General features: G+C 54.4%; 1 protein-coding gene across 3 annotated transcripts in view; it reads left to right on the top strand.

The window, feature by feature from the left end:
- Positions 1-21,400, top strand: part of TSPAN18 (tetraspanin 18) — a 185,450-nt gene that overhangs the window by 147,198 nt on the left and 16,852 nt on the right. For all 3 annotated transcript variants that reach the window (XM_033411213.2, XM_004264035.3, XM_033411241.2), the window contains exons 3-5: positions 9,318-9,396; positions 14,994-15,066; positions 17,417-17,611. In XM_033411213.2, coding sequence (XP_033267104.1) covers positions 15,004-15,066; positions 17,417-17,611 — 258 coding nt within the window. In that variant the 5' untranslated portion in view covers positions 9,318-9,396; positions 14,994-15,003. The remainder of the gene's footprint in view (positions 1-9,317; positions 9,397-14,993; positions 15,067-17,416; positions 17,612-21,400) is intronic.

Genomic DNA, 21,400 nt, shown 5'->3' with positions numbered 1-21,400 from the left:
CTTCCCTGTGATCTTGGTGTCTGACTTCCCTTCTCGAGGCCTCAGTTTCCACATCTGTAAAATGGGGGCGCCTCCCTCACAGGGTAGTGGTGAAGATTAAGTGAATTAGAGCCTGTAAAGCCCTTAGCACAGTGCCTGGCCCTTAGAAAGGACTTCATACATGCCCGCTGTTACAGGTATTAGCTAGCAGCGATGTTTCTGGCCTGGCTCCTGATAGATGTAGCTAAAAGAACACTGGCTGTGGAGCCACCCGGCCCTGGGTTCAAGTTTGCCGCTCAGCAGCTGTGTGGCCTTGGGCAAGTCGCTTCACCTCTCTGATCCCGGTTCTCAGCTGTAAATTGGGAGCAATAGTATGCCTGCCTCACAGGATTATAGTGAGGCTCAAAGGAGAGAATGTAAGACCTTAGCATAGTGTCCGCCGCACTGTAGGCACTTAAGAGAAATAGTCCACCTGCAACAGAGATTCCCCTGGACCCTCTCCCCTCCCAATACCCCCGCAGTGGAATTCCGTGTCTCACCCACTGCCTGGGCTCCTGTTTTTATCCTTTCAGACACTAAGAACAGCAACAGAAGCCAGGAGCCCTAGGCACCCTTCTCTGATGGGGCTCATGGGGGAGGGGCTGCTCTGGCAGGAGCTGCCCGGGCTCCCCGCCCCCTTACCCCGGTTCAAACCTGTGCCCTTTCCCACCCAGTTCCCAGGGCCCCTTAATACCCGCGAAGCCATTAAATATTTAAATTGGGCTGTGTGGCAGCCAGGTTGCCCCAGCAACAGCCCTGCATTTTTGGGGATGGATTACCAAGTCTTTCAAAGGGTCTCCTGCTGCTCCAGCCCTAAGAAGGATGAACCGTGGGAAGCAAGAGCGAGTGGGAGGGAGGGCTGGGGGCTTCTGCTTCCCAACTGGGGCTTATAGATGCAGTCACCGTGGGAAACAGCCAGAGATCTCGAGGGTCAGAGAAAGGGCAGGCTTCTCCCCAGTTTTCAAGAGTCTGGACTCGAATCCAGGACTCGTGCCTGCCAGCCTGTTCTCTTCACCTGCTTCCGTCTTGTGGGCCTGTTGTCTGGATTGTGGTCTGAACCCCAGTTCTGCGCTCACCAGCTGGGCCACTGTGGGAAACTTGCTCACCTTCCCTGGGCCCCCGTGTACTCCCGGGTAACTTGGGGATAATTGACCCATTTCAGGTGACATTGGAACAGTGCTCGGCACGGCTCCTGGCCCACGCAAAGCAGTAGCAGTTATTATATTGATAATATTCCATCCAGTACCCCCTGTGTGCCCTGAGGGGACTCAGAGGAAGTGGGAGACACAGCCCTGGCCACCAAAGGCTTATGTCTGGTGGAGAAGGTCTGCCAGCAATGGTAAGTGCTAAGGATACATCCAGTGTTCCCTGGCCCTGTCCCCTCCGATCCCGGTGCGAGTATACAGTGGCTGCGGCCGCTGACTCCACACTCACCTTTCCCAGGGGCCTGGCGTCGCCTGGGATGCGTTTTGAGGCCGGCCCTCAGGTGTGGCAGGGGGCACCCAGGCTAGGAGTCTAGACTGTGCCATCCAGCCCTGACTCTGCTGTGTGTCCTTGACTCTGCTGCAAGTCCCTTCCCCTCTGGACGCCAATCTCCTTGGCTGCAGGATGAGGGTGGCTCTGAGTCACTTTCTCGGGCAGCCTCCCTTTCCGGCCAGCACAGATGCACCAGCAAACCATAAGGATGGCCTGTTCCCCCCTCCACTTCATCCTGTGAGTGCCCCCTTAGGAAGTAAGCCCGAGGGGATGAGGCCAGTCCTGCAAGTTTCTTCTGATCTCCACCTGGACTCTGCTCTTCAGTTCGCAAAGCACCTCCTCTCCTATATTTTATTCCATCTCAACCCCCTGGGGGAAACAGAAAAGACGGCTGCCTCTCTCCCCAGCCCCAGGCTCTCTCCAGAGGCAGGAGGATTTCCAGGGAATTAAAATCTCCACTGCAGACAATCCAGACACGTGCTGGCTGGTCCCAGCAGGAGGCCAGTGGCGTGGAATCATCGTTCAGTTTTCTTCCCTTGGAGGGAAGGCAGAAGATGGGGAGGCTGGGAGGAGGCCCTGAGCCACGTGCTGGAGGCTGGGTCACGTCGGAGAACCTGGGCTCTGGCTGCCCGGGGTGATGGGGGAGGGACGCTGGGCATCTGACTGGCAGACAGCCATTGGCTGGTTCCATGGTTACCCTCCTAGATTTGGGGAACATGATTTTCAGCCTGCTTGGAGCCCTGGCCTTCCAGATAGACCACAGGGGGGTTCTCACCTTTGAACCTGACAGTGTAGACTCCCCCCCCCCACCCCCCAGGGATGGATCAGAAGGAAAGACCGACCGGTAGGCCTCTCCTTGAGCCCACAGAATCCAAATCTCAGGGCTGCAACCTGGAAGTTCGAGGGCTGAACAAACTCCCCAGGGGCTTCTCAGACTGGCTGGCTCCCTGGCCTCCACTTCCACCCAAGCTGCCTATGCCTGCCCTGGGCAGGAAGGTGGCCACGTGTGGCTATGGTCAGTTTAGGGTTCTGACACCCCTCCTCTTCCCCGCCCCTATGGTCCCCTTTGCTCCTGCTGTAAACTTTCTGCCCCTCTGCTGGGGGTGGGGGCTGAGGGGAAAGGGCATCCTCTTTCCCTTTCAGGGAGGGAGGGATGGAGATTGTGAGTGACAAACTGGATTGATGAGCCGCAGGTGGGGTGGGGCGTTACTGTCAGGGATGAGCTATGTCCAAGGCAGGAGTGCCTGTCCCAGGGTCCGCGGATGACATGGAACTTGAGGAATTGGTGGACTTGGGGGAGAAGCTTATATCTTTGCTTTCACTAACATCTAACTGAAATTGAGCATTTCCTCCAACTATGATCACAGGCAACAAGCCATAGCTCCATTAGCTGTACTTGTAACGTTGCCATCAATATATAGAAGCAGATACTTTCATAGCACCCCAAAACTGTTGCAGATTTCAATAGTTATCGAACCTATCACTGGATCTTGAATTTAATAGGTTGATAAAGAAATATTTGCATTTTACAAATGTTTTTTAAATATTCTTGTAACCATATTTTAATATAATTGGTTTAATCCTATGTCTTTTATTTTACGTAGGGTTGGGGGAAAAGTGAGAGACCCTTGCTAAGAGTTCAGCTCTGGGATCAGGCCAGGGGACCCCTGCAGCCTGGCTGAGTGACCTGAGGCAGGCCGCTCATCGTCTCTGAGCCTGATTCAATCACAGGTCGGCGGGGAGCAGACCTACCTCCTGGGATTCTTGTGAGGATCTGTATGCCCTTAGTTCAAGGCCAGGTATACAGTAAGAGATAACTAGCTGCAGGCTCTGGTTAGCATAAAGACTAACAAAAGCTTCCAGGAGGCCCCCTGGAGAATAATGAGACAGACTCAGCCAGGTGAAGCAGAGGTGTTGCCGGAAGTCACCGCTTCCTGTGCCAGGCTGGGCGGAGAACCCACTTCGGGGAGAGGGCTGCCTGGAGGCTGGGGACACAGTGACACTTCCTAGCACAGGAGGAGCTGCAGACACAGTCTACTGGCAGATCCCCCAGACCCAGGTCCCCCGGGGCTGTGGGTTCCCCCCAAAGGCCAAGGGTGCTCACTAAATGGGGAATGAATGAAAGAACATAAAAAGGAAGTGTTTTCTGATATAAATTGCCACAGAATAACGGTTGGCTGGGAGGGAACTTGTTCTTTGCTGATCCAGAGAGGCCGTGGGGTAGACACTCTCTGGATCCCATGAAAGCAGCCAGGTTGCCCACCAGCTTTTGGTGGAAGGTGCAGAGCCTTCCCAGAGGCCTTTGCAAATGGGCCATCTCAGTGCAAAGGCAGGAGGATGGAGCCATGGACCCATCCCAGGAAGTGTCAGGGATGAGCGCCTTCTGTGGCTTGAGTCCAGTCCAGGTCCATGGGGCAGGGGGCAAGGATTGTGGCAAGGGTCACTCTGGGGACCAGCAGCCCAGAGTCCCCGGGCCACACCTCTGGAGGACGGCCAGGGCAGAAGGATGGGAACCCTGCTTTGTCCCAGCAATTTCTCTAACCTTGGGCCAGGGATTTCATCTCTCTGAGCCTCAGTTTCCTCATGTATAAAACAAGAGTGCCTATCTCCTGGGGTGGTTGGGAGGATTCGATAAAATAATGTGTGTAAAATGCTTTCAGAAGTCAAAATAAATTAAGATGTTTGTCTTAGTGGGCTGCCTTGAGTGGTGGGAAGAGCAGTGGGCTTAAAATCAGGAGTTCCTGGTTCCGGCGCTGCTGTGTGACTTTGGGCCAGACCCTTCCACTCTCTGGCCCTCAGCATCCCCCAGTGTGGAAAAAAGAGAGTTGGAGTCAGCCCTCACTAAGGTTTCCTTCTTTGAAGATTCTCTGATGGCAGAGGAGAGGGCTTGCGGCAGGAACATGCAGTGCCCGGACCTGGTTCTGCTCACAGACTACAGACTGTGCTTTCCCAGACGCTGCAGCCACTCTGCTTCCAGTGTGGAGGCCGGGGAAGGCTGTCATTTAGGATCCGCTACATCCACCACAGGCTCTGCCCCCAGGAGCCTAATTAGATGTTATCCCCCATCAGCTGTGTCCATGTCCCCGTGTCCGTGCTATCACCAGGCATGCCAGGATTTCGGGCCAATTGCTTGTTTATGAGACCATGTATCTTGGGATGAGGCCCAGCAGTCACCGCCAGCTCCAATTAAGTTCTCCCTCCCACCCCCCCACCCCCCACCCACCCCCGCTCAGCTCGGAACCTGATGACAAGAATCATCGTTCTTCTGACACGCCTCAGCCCCAAGTCCTGATGAAGGAACACTTGCGTCTTCGAGTCAGGCAAACCTCGGTCAGTTCTGGCTCTGGGGCCTTCCTAGCCCCTTGGAGACTCACTTTCCTCTTCTGTAAAAGGGAACGATGGTGATTTATCTACTGATAAGTTGCAGATCTCTTTGGAGGATCATTATAGGTAAATGCCCATAACACAATGGCTTGCAGTATTCACTGAGGCTCAGTAAATGTCGGTCCCCGCCCTGTCCTCCACACACAGGCCCCCCAGCTTCTAGGTTCCCCCTGCAGCCCCACCAGGCAGTCAGCACTTGTTTCCCTTCCTGCCCGGCACGCCCTTGGTCGAGGTGGCTGTTCACAGTCCTCTTTTGAGCACCGGGTTATTAATTCTGAGTAGGCTCTAGTGAGTCCTTGAGGGAGGGAAGCCGCTGGTCTCCGTGCCTTGGACCCAGCCCAGTGCTGGCACTAGCAGGTGCCTGGCGTGCACAGGAAGGAAGGAACTGGACGTACAGCCGCTCAAGTGCTTTTTCCTACACCATCTCTCCATCCACGCAGTGACCCTGGGAGTTAGATCTGAGAATGCCCATCTCACAGATGGAGAGATGGAGGTGCAGGTGGTGAGGAAGCTGGCCCACGTCTCACAGCTTGTTGGGGGCAGAGCCGGTACTGGTTGGGACCCAGGTGAGGCCGCTCCCCTGGGACCCCCTGAGGCTCTTCCCTGCACCACAGCGCCCTCACCTGGCCAGAGTGCAGACAAGACGTTTCTCGGCTCCCTCCAGCCCAGATCTACATTTGCTTCCTCCAATGGGGGCTTCTCCATCGCCCCTGTCCACCTGCCTTCTTTTCTCTCTCTCCAGAAAGCATGCCCAGGGCCTGGGGGCGGTGAAAGTAAAAGGAGTGATTTATGAACTGAGCTGTTCTTCTTAATCAGAGAACCCCTCCTGGGCCTGTTCTATGCAGATGGGACTGAGCCGCCATCTGGGGCAGTGGATTGACAAGATTAATAAAGCTGTCTGGCCCAGGCAGGGGCCTGCAGAGGAGAATGCAGCAGTGCTGCGTGACCTCACACCGTCTCTGCCCCTCTCTGGGCCTCAGGACTCCCATCTGTCAAGGGATGGCAGGATGGGGTCATCCCCCAAAGGCCTCTAGCTGGCATGGGGGAGGATGCTAGCCAGCTCGCTGGGACACTGCCTGGTCGCCTGATTCAGGGCAGAGCAGCACTGGGTTGGAAACTTTGGAGACTGGGGCATAGCACCCCCTCTTTCGGGCGTCCTCTCTCTTGTGCCATGTCCATGGATCAATGTCTTATCAGGTGCTCTGGTTTGGAGTCTAGCAGACTTAGGCCTGATTCATGGCCAGGTGGTCTTACTAACCATATGTATGAATCCAGGCCAGTTAATTATATTCACTGAGCCTCAGTTTCCTCATCTGTAAAATGGGATAATAATGATACCTACCTCCTAGGTGAAGATTTAATAAGAGGATGCAGGAGAAACGCTTAGCAGAGTCTGGTGCATGGTAAATGCTCAATACTACTAGTTATGATTAGGCTCAATTATCACAAAATTGGAGCAACTAATTTGACTTTGGGGCCATTTAAAGGAAAGATATTTATATCCATCCTGACCAAGCCAGATGTCCATGGTCTGCCCCACGCCCACCTCCACTGATAACCAGTGAACATGGTTTGGGCGTCCACCTATTTTCAATATATGAGGATGCGGATAATAATAGCTCCCCATGGGAACAGTGTTTCCAAGTGTTTCCCAAGAGTTTTCACATCATATCGCTTCATTTCATGAATTCTTACAACCACCTTTGGCTTCAAAACTGAGAATCACAGTTTTCATAGGAGCACCTAGCGTCTCAGGGAGAGTAGTGATTTTCTGAAGGTCTCCAGGGTGCTGGCCAAGGCAGGTGCCGTCCCAGACTGTGCAGAAGCAGTGCTGATGGCTGAGCAGGCAGGCGTCTCCCAGGCCATCATTTCCCAGCTTCCCCTTAGTGTAGATCTTCACTGGGTGAGAAAACAATCAGGGAGGGGGCATCCTGGTGAAGAGGAGGTGAAGAGACGCTGGAGATTCACACGGAGCTCAGCACCTCCTCCCCGCCCCCGGGTGAGCCTTCTGCATCACCCAGGCCTCTCATCCCAGCCTCAGTGTCCAGAGGAAGGTGGTTTGTGTCACACTCAAGATGACCACCAGCCTGAGATGCTGGGCAGAGGATGGTGCTTTTGGGGCACCAGGGCTGGGACGGGGCAGGGGAAGAACGCGGGTAAGAGAAAACTATGACCCCCTCCCTGCTTCCCTGAGCCCTGGGGCTGGGTGTGGGGTGCATCTCCTGAACTAGACATTGGGGCTTCCATTCCTTAGGCCACAGAAACCCGAGCTCTAGGAAGGACCCTGAGTTGGCTTCATCTTGCCCTGTGAGCCATCCCTGGATAGAGTTCCAGCCCAGAGCTCCTTGAGCCTTGCCTAGACCCCGGGGGCTTCTTCCCCCAGATGTCCACCCAGGTGGCAGTGTCCTGCCTGGTAGTGACAGTGTCCTCCCTTCTCCACACCCCGGGGTCAATTTCAGGGCATCTGTCACTGTTCAGATGCAGCTGGGCTTCTGCCCTCTTCCCCACTCCTGGCCCCCAGCACAGTTTTTCTAACGTCTCGCCTGGAGTTTTAGAAAGAGCCTCGGATCTCAAGAGGGTGCAGCCGCTTTGCCACAGTTAAGCCTCAGTTTCCTTCCATAAAATGGGGCAATAGTCCACCCTGCAGATCTGTCTTGAGGATTCACCATAATCATGTGAGTGAATGCAGCCCTTTCCATGAAAGCTGGCTTTGATTCTGACTGCTGGGTGTGGATTCGTGGTCCATCACTTACTAGCTGTGTGATGATGGACAAGTCACTTCCTTCTCCAGGTCTCGGTTTCCCCATTGTAAAATGGAGGTGATGGTATGATATCTACTTCCTAGGGTTGCTCCTGGCATTTAATGAGCTCATGCATGTAAGCATACAGCCCAAAGCCATACAGCAGATACCGAGGCAGGCAGCTGAAGAACTTGCCACGTGTGTCTGTTTAGGCTAAACAGTAGTGGGGTACCAGTTCCTGGAGCCTCAGAGAGCTCTCAGGAGGGCCTTCTCCTGCCTTTCCCCACCTCTGCCCATCCCCACATCTATACTCCCTCAAAACTTACTCCCCTGCACTGTCCCCTTCCCGGTGAAAACTCCCTAACTGCCCCCAGTGAAGTTACACCAGTGGACTTACACCAGTGGACTTACACCAGTGGAGAGTTTGTCCTCCTTCCTGTGGGCCCCCAGCCCTATTATCATCCCTTCCCTTGCCTCCCCCAATCTCCTACCCCCACTGCCACCCAAGTGTTGAGTTCGTGCTTGTTTGTATCTCCACTTCCTAACACAGCACCCAGCGCAAAGTAGGAGTTGCTGAGCAGATGGGTGGATGGATGGATGGAGGGATGGAGGGAAGGATGGAGGGATGGAGGGAGGGAGGGAGAGGAATCTTTCACCTACCGCCCCTCATCCCCACCACTGATGATAATGGGAAGAAATCTGAACAGGTACCCAAGACGCAGAAATTCCCCCTTCCTGCCCATGGGAAGGCCCACTGCAGCCCAAGCTCCCCCAGACCTCAGGTTTTCCCTGGAAATGTCCTCTAGCCCAGTGTTTGAGCAGCAGCCGGCTATGGAATTCCCCACACATGTGACAGAACAGGCGTCTCCATCTGGGCCCGTTTGACTGCTGAAATCACACCCCCATTCCCACTGCTGGGAGCTGGCAGTGGAAAGGAGGAAAGGAGCCTTCTGGCAAATCCTTATGCAAAGCCTAAGGCACACTTTCCAGCATCAAATTTCTCTCCCCTGGGAGTCAGAGCTTCTGGTGAGGGTGTTTGATTTACGGCGCTCTGCCAGCACTCTCTCTGCTGAGGCATCAGTGCAGACGCCCAGGTGGCATCCAGGGGGCATCGAGTTGTATGGGCCACCACACCCACCCTCTTCTCCCCATTCATCAGCCACGTGCAGTAGCGTGTCAGCAGAGCTGAAGCCCGTGCCAGAAACCCCAAGTCTCTTGAAGATGTGGTTTCCCATGCGGCCCCAGCAAGGGCACCCGGGAGCTGCCATCTGGGCAGAAGGCGGGCATGGAGTGCGGGCCTCCCCAGCTGGAGTGCCCCAGGTGCTGAGAGCTTTTCATTAGCGCTAACGGGCCCAGATCAGCAAGGCACTGGCCCAGAACGTGCGTGTCTGAAGGGGGATCAGGTGTTCATAAGCAGCTTCTTTTTTTTTTTTTTAGCGGTACGCGGGCCTCTCACCATTGCAGCCTCTCCCACCGCGGAGCACAGGCTCTGGACGCGCAGGCTCAGCGGCCATGGCTCATGGGCCCAGCCACTCCGCTGCATGAGGGATCTTCCCTGACCGGGACACGAACCCGCGTCCCCTGCATTGGCAGGCGAACTCTCAACCACTGCGCCACCAGGGAAGCCCCATAAGCAGCTTCTTGAATGGGGCTGCTCCTTATAGGCTTCCTAGAATAATTGAATATTCTCTCTTACAGGACAAGCTGGGCCAATAACAGAAATATACAGGAACCCCTCTGACCAAGAGACTGTCCCGCTGACATCAGAACTGCCCAGGTGACAAGTCAGCAATTGCTCCCCCCTTCCCCATCCCTGTGCACCCCTGTGCCATCCCCTGATACCATCCTCTCTCCCCAGCAGACCTTTCTCAGTCTGTCTGTCTGTCCCTTCCCGTATCTCTTCTTCTGCCTCTTTCCCTGTCTCTCTCCTTCAGTCTTTCTCCATCTTTCCGACTTTGTTTCTCTGATTTGCTGAGCCTCTACTGTTCTGTGTCTGTTTTCTCTTTTCCCACTCTTCCTGCATTTATTCATTCATTCAGACATAGGAATTGAGGACCCACATGTGCCAGGCACTGCTCTAGACACTAAGAATACGGCAGTGAACAAAGCAAGTCCATGCCTTTCTTTTTTTTTTTTTTTTTTTTTGGCGGTACGCGGGCCTCTCACTGCTGTGGCCTCTCCCATTGCGGAGCACAGGCTCCGGACGCGCAGGCTCAGCGGCCATGGCTCACGGGCCCAGCCGCTCCACGGCATGTGGGATCTTCCCGGACCGGGGCACGAACCCGTGTCCCCTGCATCGGCAGGCGGACTCTCAACCACTGCGCCACTAGGGAAGCCCAAGTCCATGCCTTTCTAAGCATACATTCTAACAAGGGAAGGTGTGTGCTACCAAAATAAATAAGTAAAATATTGAGTGTGGAGAGTAGCTACCGGGCAATGGCCTGGGCTTCAAGACACAGGGCTCCAGGCCCAGATCCCTAATTGGTTTTGTAACTTGGCCACTCTCCCCTTCCCTTTCACAGCCTTGGTTCTCCCATTTCCATGGTGAGGGTGTTGGGCCAGATCAGTGCTGCTCTACCTTTTCATGGCCAAGAACTTCTTTTATTGAAATGCTGGTGACATGAGTTATACAAAGGCTGGATTCTAAATCAGTGCTTACACAAACAGTAGTGTCACGTAAAAGTTCCCCTTAAAGCCCTTAAACACCTGGCTTTGTTATACATGAAACAGTCAGTGGCATCCGGGGGTCACGAACGATAAAGCAGCCATCTGTAAGCACCAACCCTCAGAGGCCAGGGGCGGGGGTGGGGGGGTGGGGGGGTTGCTGTGAAGGGCACAGGTGTCTCGAGACCATGAGAGCCATGGCAGCAAGTCCACGGCTCCCACCCAGGATCACCCTGGGGCAGGCGCCCACATGGAAGGGCAGCTGGACCCACAGCACCTGAACTGCTTTCCCAGCATGCTTTCCCTGCGCCTGTGGGATTTGAATTCACATGAGGGCAAGTTTGCCTGTGATGCTGACTCCTCCATTTCCTCTCTCTGGGCCTCAAGATTTAAAGGACTGGGGCTTCCCTGGTGGCGCAGTGGTTGGGAGTCCGCCTGCCGATGCAGGGGACATGGGTTCGTGCCCCAGTCCGGGAAGATCCCACATGCCGCGGAGCGGCTGGGCCCGTGAGCCATGGCCACTGAGCCTGCGCGTCCGGAGACTGTGCTCCGCAATGGGAGAGGCCACAACAGTGAGAGGCCCGCGTACTGCAGAAAAATAAAAAAAAAGATTTAAAGGATTTTATCAGTCAAACAGCACTGCCTTTACCAAGTCATCATTTACGAAGTATACCTTTCTCCCTAGTTCATTTACTGCCGAGTCATACATACCTAGCAGTTAGAGCTTCTAAACAACATGACAAATAGGGTTCCCACCCTGGAGTGGTTTAATGGCTCCAAAACCCAAGACACTTGCCCCTTGAGCCAGGCGGTGCGGAGGGGTGATTTGTGAGGTGTTACTTGAAATCCTGAAAATGGCTTTAGGAGATTGCTAGCCTCGGGGAACCCAGTATGAAAACCACTGACCACACTCCTCCTCCCTGAGCAGAAATCCTCCGGATCAGAGTCCTTCCCTCTCAGGGTCTGGGAAAGCAGGGCAAGGAGGGGAGGGGAGGAACCGCCGTGTGTCAGGCCTGGCGTGAGAAGCCCTACATACGTTATTTATCATTTAATCCTCAGTCCTCTGATTTCCTGAGCAGGTCAGCATTCCTGGCCCCATTCTGCAGACACGAAAGCAAAGGCCCAGGGAGCTTACGTGATTTGTCCACTGGCCCCGGGGCTAGAAGGAGGTGGAGCCAGGACCCGTGTGACCCTGCAGCCCCCCTGTCACTGCCACCCTCCGCTCTGGGACCCTGTGGGCTCCGTGGAATGGGGAAACCTCAGTGGGCCTTTCACCCCTGGCCCCAGGGAGGGCATGGCCTTTCCATTTAGCAGAGATCCGCCCCCTCCATCTCCTTCCTAAGTGCCTTTCAAACATCTTTTTGGAGGAACAGCCAAGCCTTTGTACCTCCATGGTCTGCAGTTTCTTCTCAATCCGCCTTGCAGAGACTATGTTCTACTCTCCTTAGAAGTAAATTAGGGCACTGCGTGGTGATGGGCTTAGCGTCCAAAAGGCTCCGTGGGTAGGTGGAGCCAACACCCAGATCCAGGCAGCGATTGGAGGTACCATGTGTCTGTCACTTTTGTCTGGCCAATTGGCCGTGGAGGTGTGTCCCCACATTCAGGAGCCCCTGTGGCTGGAGGAGCTGGCAGTAGTTGGTCTTTTGATTTTAGCCGGGCCGTGGGCGATGACGCAGGAGGCCGTCTCTCTGGCCACTGGGAAATAAAATGGCATAAGAGGTGTGAAGACGAGCCTGAATTTTGGAGGAAAATGGATAAATGGGGCGAGGGAATTAGCATTCATTGAAAATGATGATGTGGCTCCGGATTAAGACAGACATGGGTTCAAATCCTGGTTCAGGCACTTCTGTGCTGTGTGACCTAAGACAAGTGATTCCATCTCTCTGAAGCTCAGTTCCCTCGCCTGAACAAAGGGAAATGACATTACCTAAATCCAGGAGCCTTACGAGGATTCAGTGAGATTGTGCATGTTCCTCCGCACATAGTAAGAACTCAAGGGCAGTCAGCTGCTACTCGCTGTTGCTGTTACCAGCTACCACACACCAAGCTCTGTTCTCAGTGTTTTCCATACATTATGAGAAAGGCATTATTTTTTTATACTAATTTTAAAGAAAAGAAACTCGGATGTATGCAGTTCAAGAACGTGCCCCAGGCCACCAGCTAAGCAACTGGGATGTGATCCTCTGTCAGGCTGCAAAGCCCTCTGTCCACTCTGCACCCTGCCCTGGAGCTGACGCCTGGGCTTCCCTATCTCCATCCACCCTCCAGCTCACATCATCTCTTTTTCTACTGCTTCACCTTTGAGGTTGTCAGAGGCTCTTCCCAGGAGACACATCCCCTTTTATTGCACTCGTCTGGGAGCCCAGCACTCCATAAGCCACCCATGAGATGTAATCTCTAATGAATGTGGTACATAATAAATACAGGTAGCCCGTTTATGAGCTGCCATATTTATTATGCCCCTTAAATGCCAGAGAGCCAGAGCCAGCTGAAGCCGGATCAGACCCTGGAGAACAGCTTTGCCTGGGTAGGCAGAGGAGGGGGCCCCAGAGCCTGGCCCCCCTGCAGACTTCTCAGCATCTCACTGGGGCTGCCCCTCCTGCCCTCTAAAAGCCCTCCCAAGTCTGAGCCTGATGGCAGGAGCTGACAGCCCATCAAACTCCATCTCCATCCATTGCAGATGAAGACACTGAGGCCAGAGAGGAAGTGACTCGCAGAGCTGGAGCCTGGGGCTCCAGACTCCCAGTCCAGTGCTCTTCCTGCCCTGCTGTCTGCCTGAACAGTGGTCCCTGGACCAGGTGGAGCACAGGATCTGAAGGGAGCTGAGGGGCATGCTTACAAGCTCCAGGATGTTGGGCACCTTCACCTCCCTGAGGCTCAGTGTCCTCATCTGTAAAATGGGCACAGTGCTTCCTGCCTCATGCGGTTGTTGAAAGATTCAGGACAGTCACTTCATGGAGCTGGAGCGTGGCTGGCAAAGAGTCGATACTCAACGAATGTTCTTTCCTGTCCTCTTCCCCCTTTCCAAGGACGACAGGGTCTCAGCAGATGTATGGAGTTGCACCAGCCAAGTGCCCAAGGGAGGGGGGGCCAGCACGCCACGCCTAGGCTGCACGTCTCTGTCCTGGGGTCCTGATCTCATGGGCAATGATAGCCCAGTGAGTCACCTATGACTGTAAAGTTAGGTGTGTTCCTAGTAAGAGCTGTTCACTCCACTCTGAGCCAGGTGCCGTGGAGAGCCCTGACATAGGACGTCTCATTTAATCCTCACAACACGCCAGGATGCAGGTCCTAAATGCCCACTTTCAGATGAAGAAACTGCGGCCCAAGATGTTAAGTCACTTACCAAAGACACAGAGGTAGAGAGGTGTGACGAGCCAGGATTGGAGCCCAGGTATGTCTGGCTTCAGAGCCCATGCTTGGAACTGCCATGTTTAGATGCAGGTTAGTTGCTGCTTCTAGAAGGTCAGCGATGGAGGAGATGGCGGAGGGCTGGTGGCTTGGTGTGGGGACCTGTTCTGGAGGAAGAGAGCCTGGGCTTGGGCATGATGCAAGAGACAAGGATGACCCACCATCAAGGATAATGGTTTAACAACTGGTGGGCGTGGCATGGACCAAGAGATGCTAGCTAAACAGGCCCGCCATACCCATGGTTCCCCACTGAATCTCAGCCCTCCACTGGCTGCTGGGAGGATGGGGCCTGGAACAAGGGAAGGGGTAGGTCCCCCCTGGGTCTGCCCATCCTCTCCCCAGGGCTGTCAGGAAGAAAGCGTAGCAATATTGAACATTGTATATTGAATATGACCGTGACGTGTGCACCTTGAGGGATGACTTGCGATAGCAGATGCCGTCTGCTTCCGCCGGGCATGGGGGAGGGCTACATCTTGTTTTCAAGCCCCAGTGCCTGGCATCCAGTCGTTGCACAATAAATGTTTGTTGAATAGAATTGTATTCAGTGACCCGCTACCATGGGCATACTCTTAGGTAGGGACGGGGAGACTCCAGGGGGTGGTGGGATGCTCTAAGTCTCACGATAGAGGTAGTCAGGGCAGGGGAGCATCTGGGGGCTTGGGGTCCCAGGAGGTGCCTGCAGCTCTTTCCCTGCAACACCCCTCCTCACTGGACAGGTCCTTCGAGTCGGAGGGTATGTGGGGTAGTAGGTAGTTTGTCGGACCTGGGTTCTAATCCCGCTCTAGGACCTTAGCAAGTCCCTCAGGGCCCTGAGCCTTAGTGTCTCATCTACCAAATAGGAGGCTCGTGTCTGCAATCAAGTAACATCATGACATCACACCTCTGAGCACCTGCCACACTGAGTACCTGCTAAGCATATTTCTGCGTAACTTCAGTTAATCCTCCCAACACTGCTGGGGAGGAAGCTTCTGTTTTTAATCTCCATTTTCAAGTTGGAGAGAGCAACAATCAGAGAGGTGGAGTAATTTGCCCAAGACCACACAGCAAATGAACGGTAGAGACAGGGCTTGAACCCGGGCAGGCTAGCTCTTGAGTTCTCACTCCTAACTCTGGCCTCACAGGGCGAAGCACTGGCCCTGTGATAAGGAGGTTGTTATCAGCTGCCCTCTTCCCCCATCGGCTATGAGGGCAGGCTGGCCACTAGGACACCCCAAGGAGGAGGAGAGGAGGGAGGGGCAGGAGATCTTTTCGGATGGGGTCCCCCAGTGGGAAGGCTGAGAGGGCCTTGCTGTTTTGTAGGGGGAGCACCATGGAAGGCGACTGTCTGAGCTGCATGAAGTATCTGATGTTTGTGTTCAATTTCTTCATATTTGTAAGTATTCCTGGAACATTCCCGGGGTCTCCCCAGGCCTCTGCGGGGTGGGCAGGACTGACTGCGGCTTGAAAATCACATGGGGCTGAGTCCCAGGAACAGGAACAGGGGCCAGTGCTAGAAGCAGCTCTACCTGCCCAGCTGGGGGCTCACGGCGGGGAGGCCCCCAGCAGTGCCCACCCCATTCCTAGCGCCCACCATCACAGGAGAGATGTTTTGCACAGCCCCTGGGGTGATGCTTCAGCGACTCTGAAAAAGAAAAGATAGGGGCCTCAGTCCTGGCTACTATCTTGAAATCTGACCCCTGGTAGGGAGTTGTGGGGGGAGGATGGGGGTGATCAGAGGGCAGCAGGGAGCCCCACCCAGCCCTGACCCCCCAGAGCAGTTATGCACAGCAGAGCTGGATGGGCGGAGCTGACAGAGCCACCTGATGAAATCTGAAACCTCTCTGGCACCAAGAGACCTGGGTTCAAAGCCCAGCTCTGCATCTCTCCAGCTGTGATCTGAAACACATTTCACCCCTCTGAACCTCAGTATCTTCATCCTTTAATCTCCTCCCTCAACAGGTTTTTTGCAAATGAAGCAAGATTAGTTTAGGAAGTGCCTGGAATGTGTCAGCTCCATCCCCATCCAACCTATGGATTCTACGCGTGAAAGAACAGAGGCCCTGGGGGCTCAGGTGGCCAGCCCAGCGCCCTGTAGCACAGCCCACCTGCTCTGCTCAGACCCATGGCCTCTCCCAGGAGCAGAGCCACGCTCATCGTGTGACCCCACCTCAACCTTTGACCTTAGCGCAGCCAAGACCTCGATGAGTAAACATCTACTGATGTCCCCCAGGGCAGGGTCACTAGGAAAGAGAGGCCTCTTCTGGTCAAGACTGACTCTTGTCGGTCTGTCTGTCACCATCTATTTTTTGTACATTTCAGCAACTCTCCTGGATTCCCTCCCCTGCCCCTAATCCTGAAGAGCAGGGAGCCCCACAGACTTGAATTCTAGACCCAACTTCCAAGCTGGGTGGCCCTGGGCAGCCCCAGTGTCCCTAGGTGAAATGGGGCTGAGTCATCCTGGGCCGCCCAGTTCATGCCTGAGCCCCGCCCTTGAAGCAGAACTCAGCACACAATTATTAAACCCTCAAACCTCCAACAGCTATGAGGAGGTTTCCCTGGAGGTTTGTGGGGAGACCAAGGAGAAAGGCGTTGCGCAGCAGACGGCGAAACTGTAGATTCTGTCGTTCGCTGTCCCGGGGTCCCTCAGGCCTCTCTGCCTCCCCTGTCCCACCACCGCACCTGAAAATATCGCCTCTTGCCCCAAACCATCCAGCTCTTCCCCCAGCTTACAGACCCCCCAGCCAAGCCAAAGCTCAGCAGTTTTCTGTCGTTCCTCAGGTTCTCCCACGACACGGGGATTTCAAACACTTCCCAGCCTTTAAAATCTGATGATGCCAAAGGGTTTCTCCTGCACCAGGTCTGTTTCCAATACTGGTCTGTGCCCAAGACCAATGGAACGGATGTTTATTGAACCCTGCTAGGCACCTTCACCTCCGTTCTGTCCTTTCTTCTTATTCGGGGCCACCTTGGGAGGTGGGAAACAGTATCTTCTTTTAACCACGGGGAAGCCAAGGTTCAGAGAGGTTAAGCCACTTATCCAAGGTCACACAGCTAATAAGTGGTACAGCCCTTTCTCTGGACTAAGCTGCCTCTCTCCAAAGATAAGTAAGGCATGGAGACGAGGGCCGTGGAGATGAAGACATAAAAAGAATGTGATGTGAGAGTGGTGATCCCAACCCAACTGAGAGCTCCTGTTGAGGACAAAGAGGGTGGCTTTTGTCTGTGTTTTCCCAGCATAGGTGTCAGAGCATGTTCATGGATTTGGCGAGGGTCCTTGGGGCTGGAGTCAGGGAGGCCTGGGGTTCAGCCCTGGCTCTGCCGTGAACTTGCTGTGTGACCTTCAGTAAGTTCGTCGGTCCCCTCTGGGGCTCAGTGTGGAATCAGAAGGTTGGACTGAATGACCTCATTACCCAGCAGCTCTAACATTTAAGGAGAATATAAAAGTGGTGGATAAACTCTACATGACATGGTTCTCAGCAGCCCGAGGTGGGGCGTGGGTCAGAGACTGGATGTGGAGGTTGCGTGACACACCGCGGGTCAGGGTAAGTAGGGAAATCCAGAGCAGAGGAAAACGCTGCCCGCACATTGACTCGAGCAGCAAATGGAGTTTGTGCCCAGTCCACCGGGCACTCAGCGCCTCCGCCCCAGGGCCTCGCTCAGGGAAATGGCGTGTGTGTGTGGAGTGTCTAACCTCTGTGTCTGCCTGTTTCTTCTCCCCTCTCCTGACTGGCCTCGGGGAGCAGCTGGGTGGGGCCTGCCTGCTGGGCATCGGCATCTGGGTCATGGTGGACCCCACCGGCTTCCGGGAGATCGTGGCCGCCAACCCCCTACTCATCACGGGCGCCTACATCCTCTTGGCCATGGGGGGCCTGCTTTTTCTGCTCGGCTTCCTGGGCTGCTGCGGGGCCGTCCGGGAGAACAAGTGTCTGCTGCTGTTGGTGAGTACCCCATCCTCCACCCCACCCATGGGTGCCCCGGGCTGGGTGTTGGGGGCCCTGTGTCCACACTACGGGGGACTCACACTGAGGTCTGAGCCAAGTAGGCCATCCTCCAGGAGCGGGAGGACCACCAGCCCTTCCTACATGCATCTGAGCTTGGACCTGTGCCTGCCGTGTGGGTGAGCTGCTCCCCCGTGGACAGCGGCCTTGGACTCCAGGTCTGAACAGCCAGGCTTCTCCAAGGCAGGGTCAGCTGAGAACGCTGACTCGTGACGCTTTCTACTTGCTTGTAAGACCTTGAATATATACCTCTGTGGTAAGAGAGCTAAGATAGCTATCAGATAAATCATTCAGCTTTCGCATTTCCACTTCTAGAATAGAAATGACATGACCTCTGAAGGGCCTTTATTCATTAAATAAACAGTCCTTGACCCACTATTACAGGCCACATAGGTCACTAGGTGCCATAGATGCATCAGGGGCCGAGTGGCCGTCCCCTCCCTGGTGGACAGGCTGGTGAGAGGCAGGCGAGCCCACGAGGATGAGCTGGGCAGGCCTGGGCTTGTGTGTGCGCTCTGCTCCGTCTCGTAACTAATGATGTGACTCCGCTCTAGTTTCTTAACCTCCCTGAGCTTTAGTGTCTTCTCGTTAAGTGAGGGGCGAACCAGCTCAGCTACAGGTTGGAGCCGAACAAGACAAGCGGTGGATGTCCTGTTTCTCTGGTCTTCTGGGTTCACATGGGCTGTGGCCCTTTGGGCCTCTGCTTACTGCCCTGGCCTTGGTGATGGGGCTTCCTCTCCTATGAGGTCCTGTGCCCCCACGGGCTAGGAAAACCGGGTAGAGCGCAGTCCTGCTGGAGGGTAGGTTAAAAATGGCCCAGCTTAGAAGCGTGTCACCATCTATTTTTTGTACATTTCAGCAATTCTCCTGGATTCCCTCCCCTGCCCCTAATCCTGAAGAGCAGGGAGCCCCACAGACTTGAATTCTAGACCCAACTTCCAAGCTGGGTGGCCCTGGGCAGCCCCAGTGTCCCTAGGTGAAATGGGGGAAGGGCCAGCTTGCAGACGCTCCTCATGGGTGAGCAGCTGCGTGGGTCGGGGGTTAAGTGATAGGGAGACATGGGCTGGTCAGTGACGTGGGCTTGCAAGGCGTCTGTCCGCTCCTGCCGGTGAGCCGGCGCCAGTGGCTTTGGGAGGCAGAGATCGGGCACAAATGCCTCCTCCCCAGATTAGAACAGACTGTACACTCTCCATTCATGTCACAGATAGAAAGTGAAATCAGCTGTGATGTGTGTGACTCAGGCGCCCTGGGTCCCTCTGGCCTTGGGCAGCAGGGTAAGCAATGCAAACTTGCCTTCTGGAGAGAAACAAAGAAACCCGAGGGCGCCCCCTGGTGGAGAGCTCTGTACAGTGTCCGACGGTGCAGGGAAAAGTCTGGGCTTGGGGAGCTGGGGACTTTGAAAGGAGCTGAGTATGGGTCCCAGGACACACCAGAGCTCCCTTCCTACATCACTCCTCTGCCCACCCTGCATCTCAGCCCCCAGGGCTCATCCAACGTTAATGGGCTCATTCCTGAAGCCAAGACAGGAAGCCGGGCTGGGGCTCTGGGCCAGGAGCAGGCTGGAGGCCTCGCACGCCCTCTCGAGCTGAGCGGCTCCCGCAGAGCCTGCCAGCTGGACAACACGTCGCTCTCCGCAGGGCCTAGGGGAGAAGGCTGAGACCCCGGGGTAGGAGGAGGTGTGCCCCAAGCCCCCTGAGAGAGTTAAGTCCCGGCTGTGGCCCGTGTGCCCACCGAACCTTGAAGTCACCCCTTCCCATCCCATCTTCTGCCTCCTTCCTCCCGTCTGTCTCTTCAGTCTCATTATGTGTGTTTCTCCCTTTCTTTTCTCACTCTTTCTCGGCCTCTGTCTTCCTCTTGGTTTCTGTGCCTAATGCCTTTCCTTCCCCTTCTCCTGGACCACTCCCCCTCCCCCGCCCGCCTCTGCCCCCTCTCCCTGCCTCTGTCTTTCTTTACTTCCCCTGCTTCCTTTCCCCCTTCTCCTCTCCTCCCCCCTCTCCCCTTCCCCTCCCCTCCCCTCTCTCTCTAAGAACCCTAACACGCATAACCCTGAGGTCACAGTGCAGGTCAAAGCCAGGGGAGTCTCGGACTCAGGTCTGCTGCCTCAGACCAGGGCTGATCCAAAGGTTCTAACCTGGAATGGACTCAAGTGATCCAAAACTCACCGCAAATTATGTGCAAAATATGCCAGGTTCTCCGTGTGTGTGCCTGTACCTATTGTATGTGTGTGTGGTATGCATGCCTGCGTGTTTCTAGGGCCACCACGGCTTCTGGAAGGTTTTCAGAAAGATTCATGAGAAATAGGAAGATCTGCTTTCTCTTCCAACCTGGACTCAGCTGTGTGGTGGTTCCAGCTGAAGAGGGGCCCCAGGTCTCACCCCTCCCGGCCACTGCATCCTTTTAAGAAGTCTGAGCCGCCTCCTTGCCCTTCAGGGAAGGAGGGAGGACTTATCTTGAGAGAAGCCGAGAGAGTGACTTTAGTCACCTCTGGAACTGTGGCTTAAAGGCTTGCAGAGAGAGGAGGCCTGGGGATAGGAGTTAGCTGGGCACCCCTCTGCCTCGCTCTGAGGCTAAACCCCAAGGGGTACCAGTGACCCTTGGCCCTGGAGACAGTGAGTCTAATGTCAGCTAACGATCAACTCTTCTAAAAACACATTTTCCAAACACTCCTGTTGATCAGTTTTACAGCATTTTCACGTACCATGGAACAATTTCAGCCTATTGGTGAGATTGTGTGGCATCCCCTTTTTCCTAGTTGCCTACCTATAACTAGTTCGAGGAATGTTTTTAACCCATTTTTACAAAGATTCACATTTTAAAAATATTTTATAACCAAGACCTGCTACATTGGAAAAGAGAACAGCAAAAAGAGATGAGTGTAATTTAAAAGTGATAAGTGAGCTGAATTGTTCATGAAGTAGGTAAATTTGCTAAATATTATCAGAAACGAGAACTAAAAGCTGACATGCTGTAGGCAGATGGCTTAGAAAAGTCTGGAAATGCTCACAAGTAGGCAAAAGAGCAGTTTTTACCCCTTGATTAATTTTCTGAGCCTAAAAGTGTGATAAGTGTAAGTTCAGGAATTACTGGCAAATGTGTCCTTAGGCAAATGGGATGAGGTCAGATTAACTCAAGGCAAACAAACCCTGGGAAAGGCCCTGGTTAGGTGAAGCCCCACGAAGCATCAGCCCTGTGGCCAGGTCCAGGAGGAACGCCTCCAAATAACCAGTAGTAACCCTGTCAAGCAGGAGAAAACTATTTCATGCCAGAGAAGTTAGCAGAAGTGACGTTGTTACCGATGTTGGCCCCAAAGCCCTGCACTTTCCTTCAGGTGACTTAAACTCACACACTCATGTTATCCCTCAGTCCCCATGCTTGGGGAGACCTGCTCCAGGCAGGAGCAATGGCCAGGAGATCTGCAGACCCCCTTCCTCTGGGGAGGCCCGCTTTCCCCATCAATGAGTGAGTTACCAGGTTCATTCTATCATTTCATCTCATGAATCTTATGTTTTTCATCTCATGAATTTCATTTCATGAATCATGAACCTTGGCTCAGTGGAAACTCCATGAGGATGGGGACCACATCTGCCTTATGTGTATTGGTTTACCAGTACCTAGCACAGTACCCGGCACAGCGTAAGTGCTCAATAAACAGCCCTAGAATGAAGGAACAGAGAGGAGGTGGTCTCAGAGGTGTGGGTAAGAACATGGGCTTTGGAGTCAGAAAAACCT

Source organism: Orcinus orca, chromosome 8 (genome assembly GCF_937001465.1).
Source record: "Orcinus orca chromosome 8, mOrcOrc1.1, whole genome shotgun sequence".
NCBI classification, from domain to species: domain Eukaryota; kingdom Metazoa; phylum Chordata; class Mammalia; order Artiodactyla; family Delphinidae; genus Orcinus; species Orcinus orca.
Note: the sequence above shows the minus strand (reverse complement) of the source record. Positions and strands in the feature narration are given on the sequence as shown.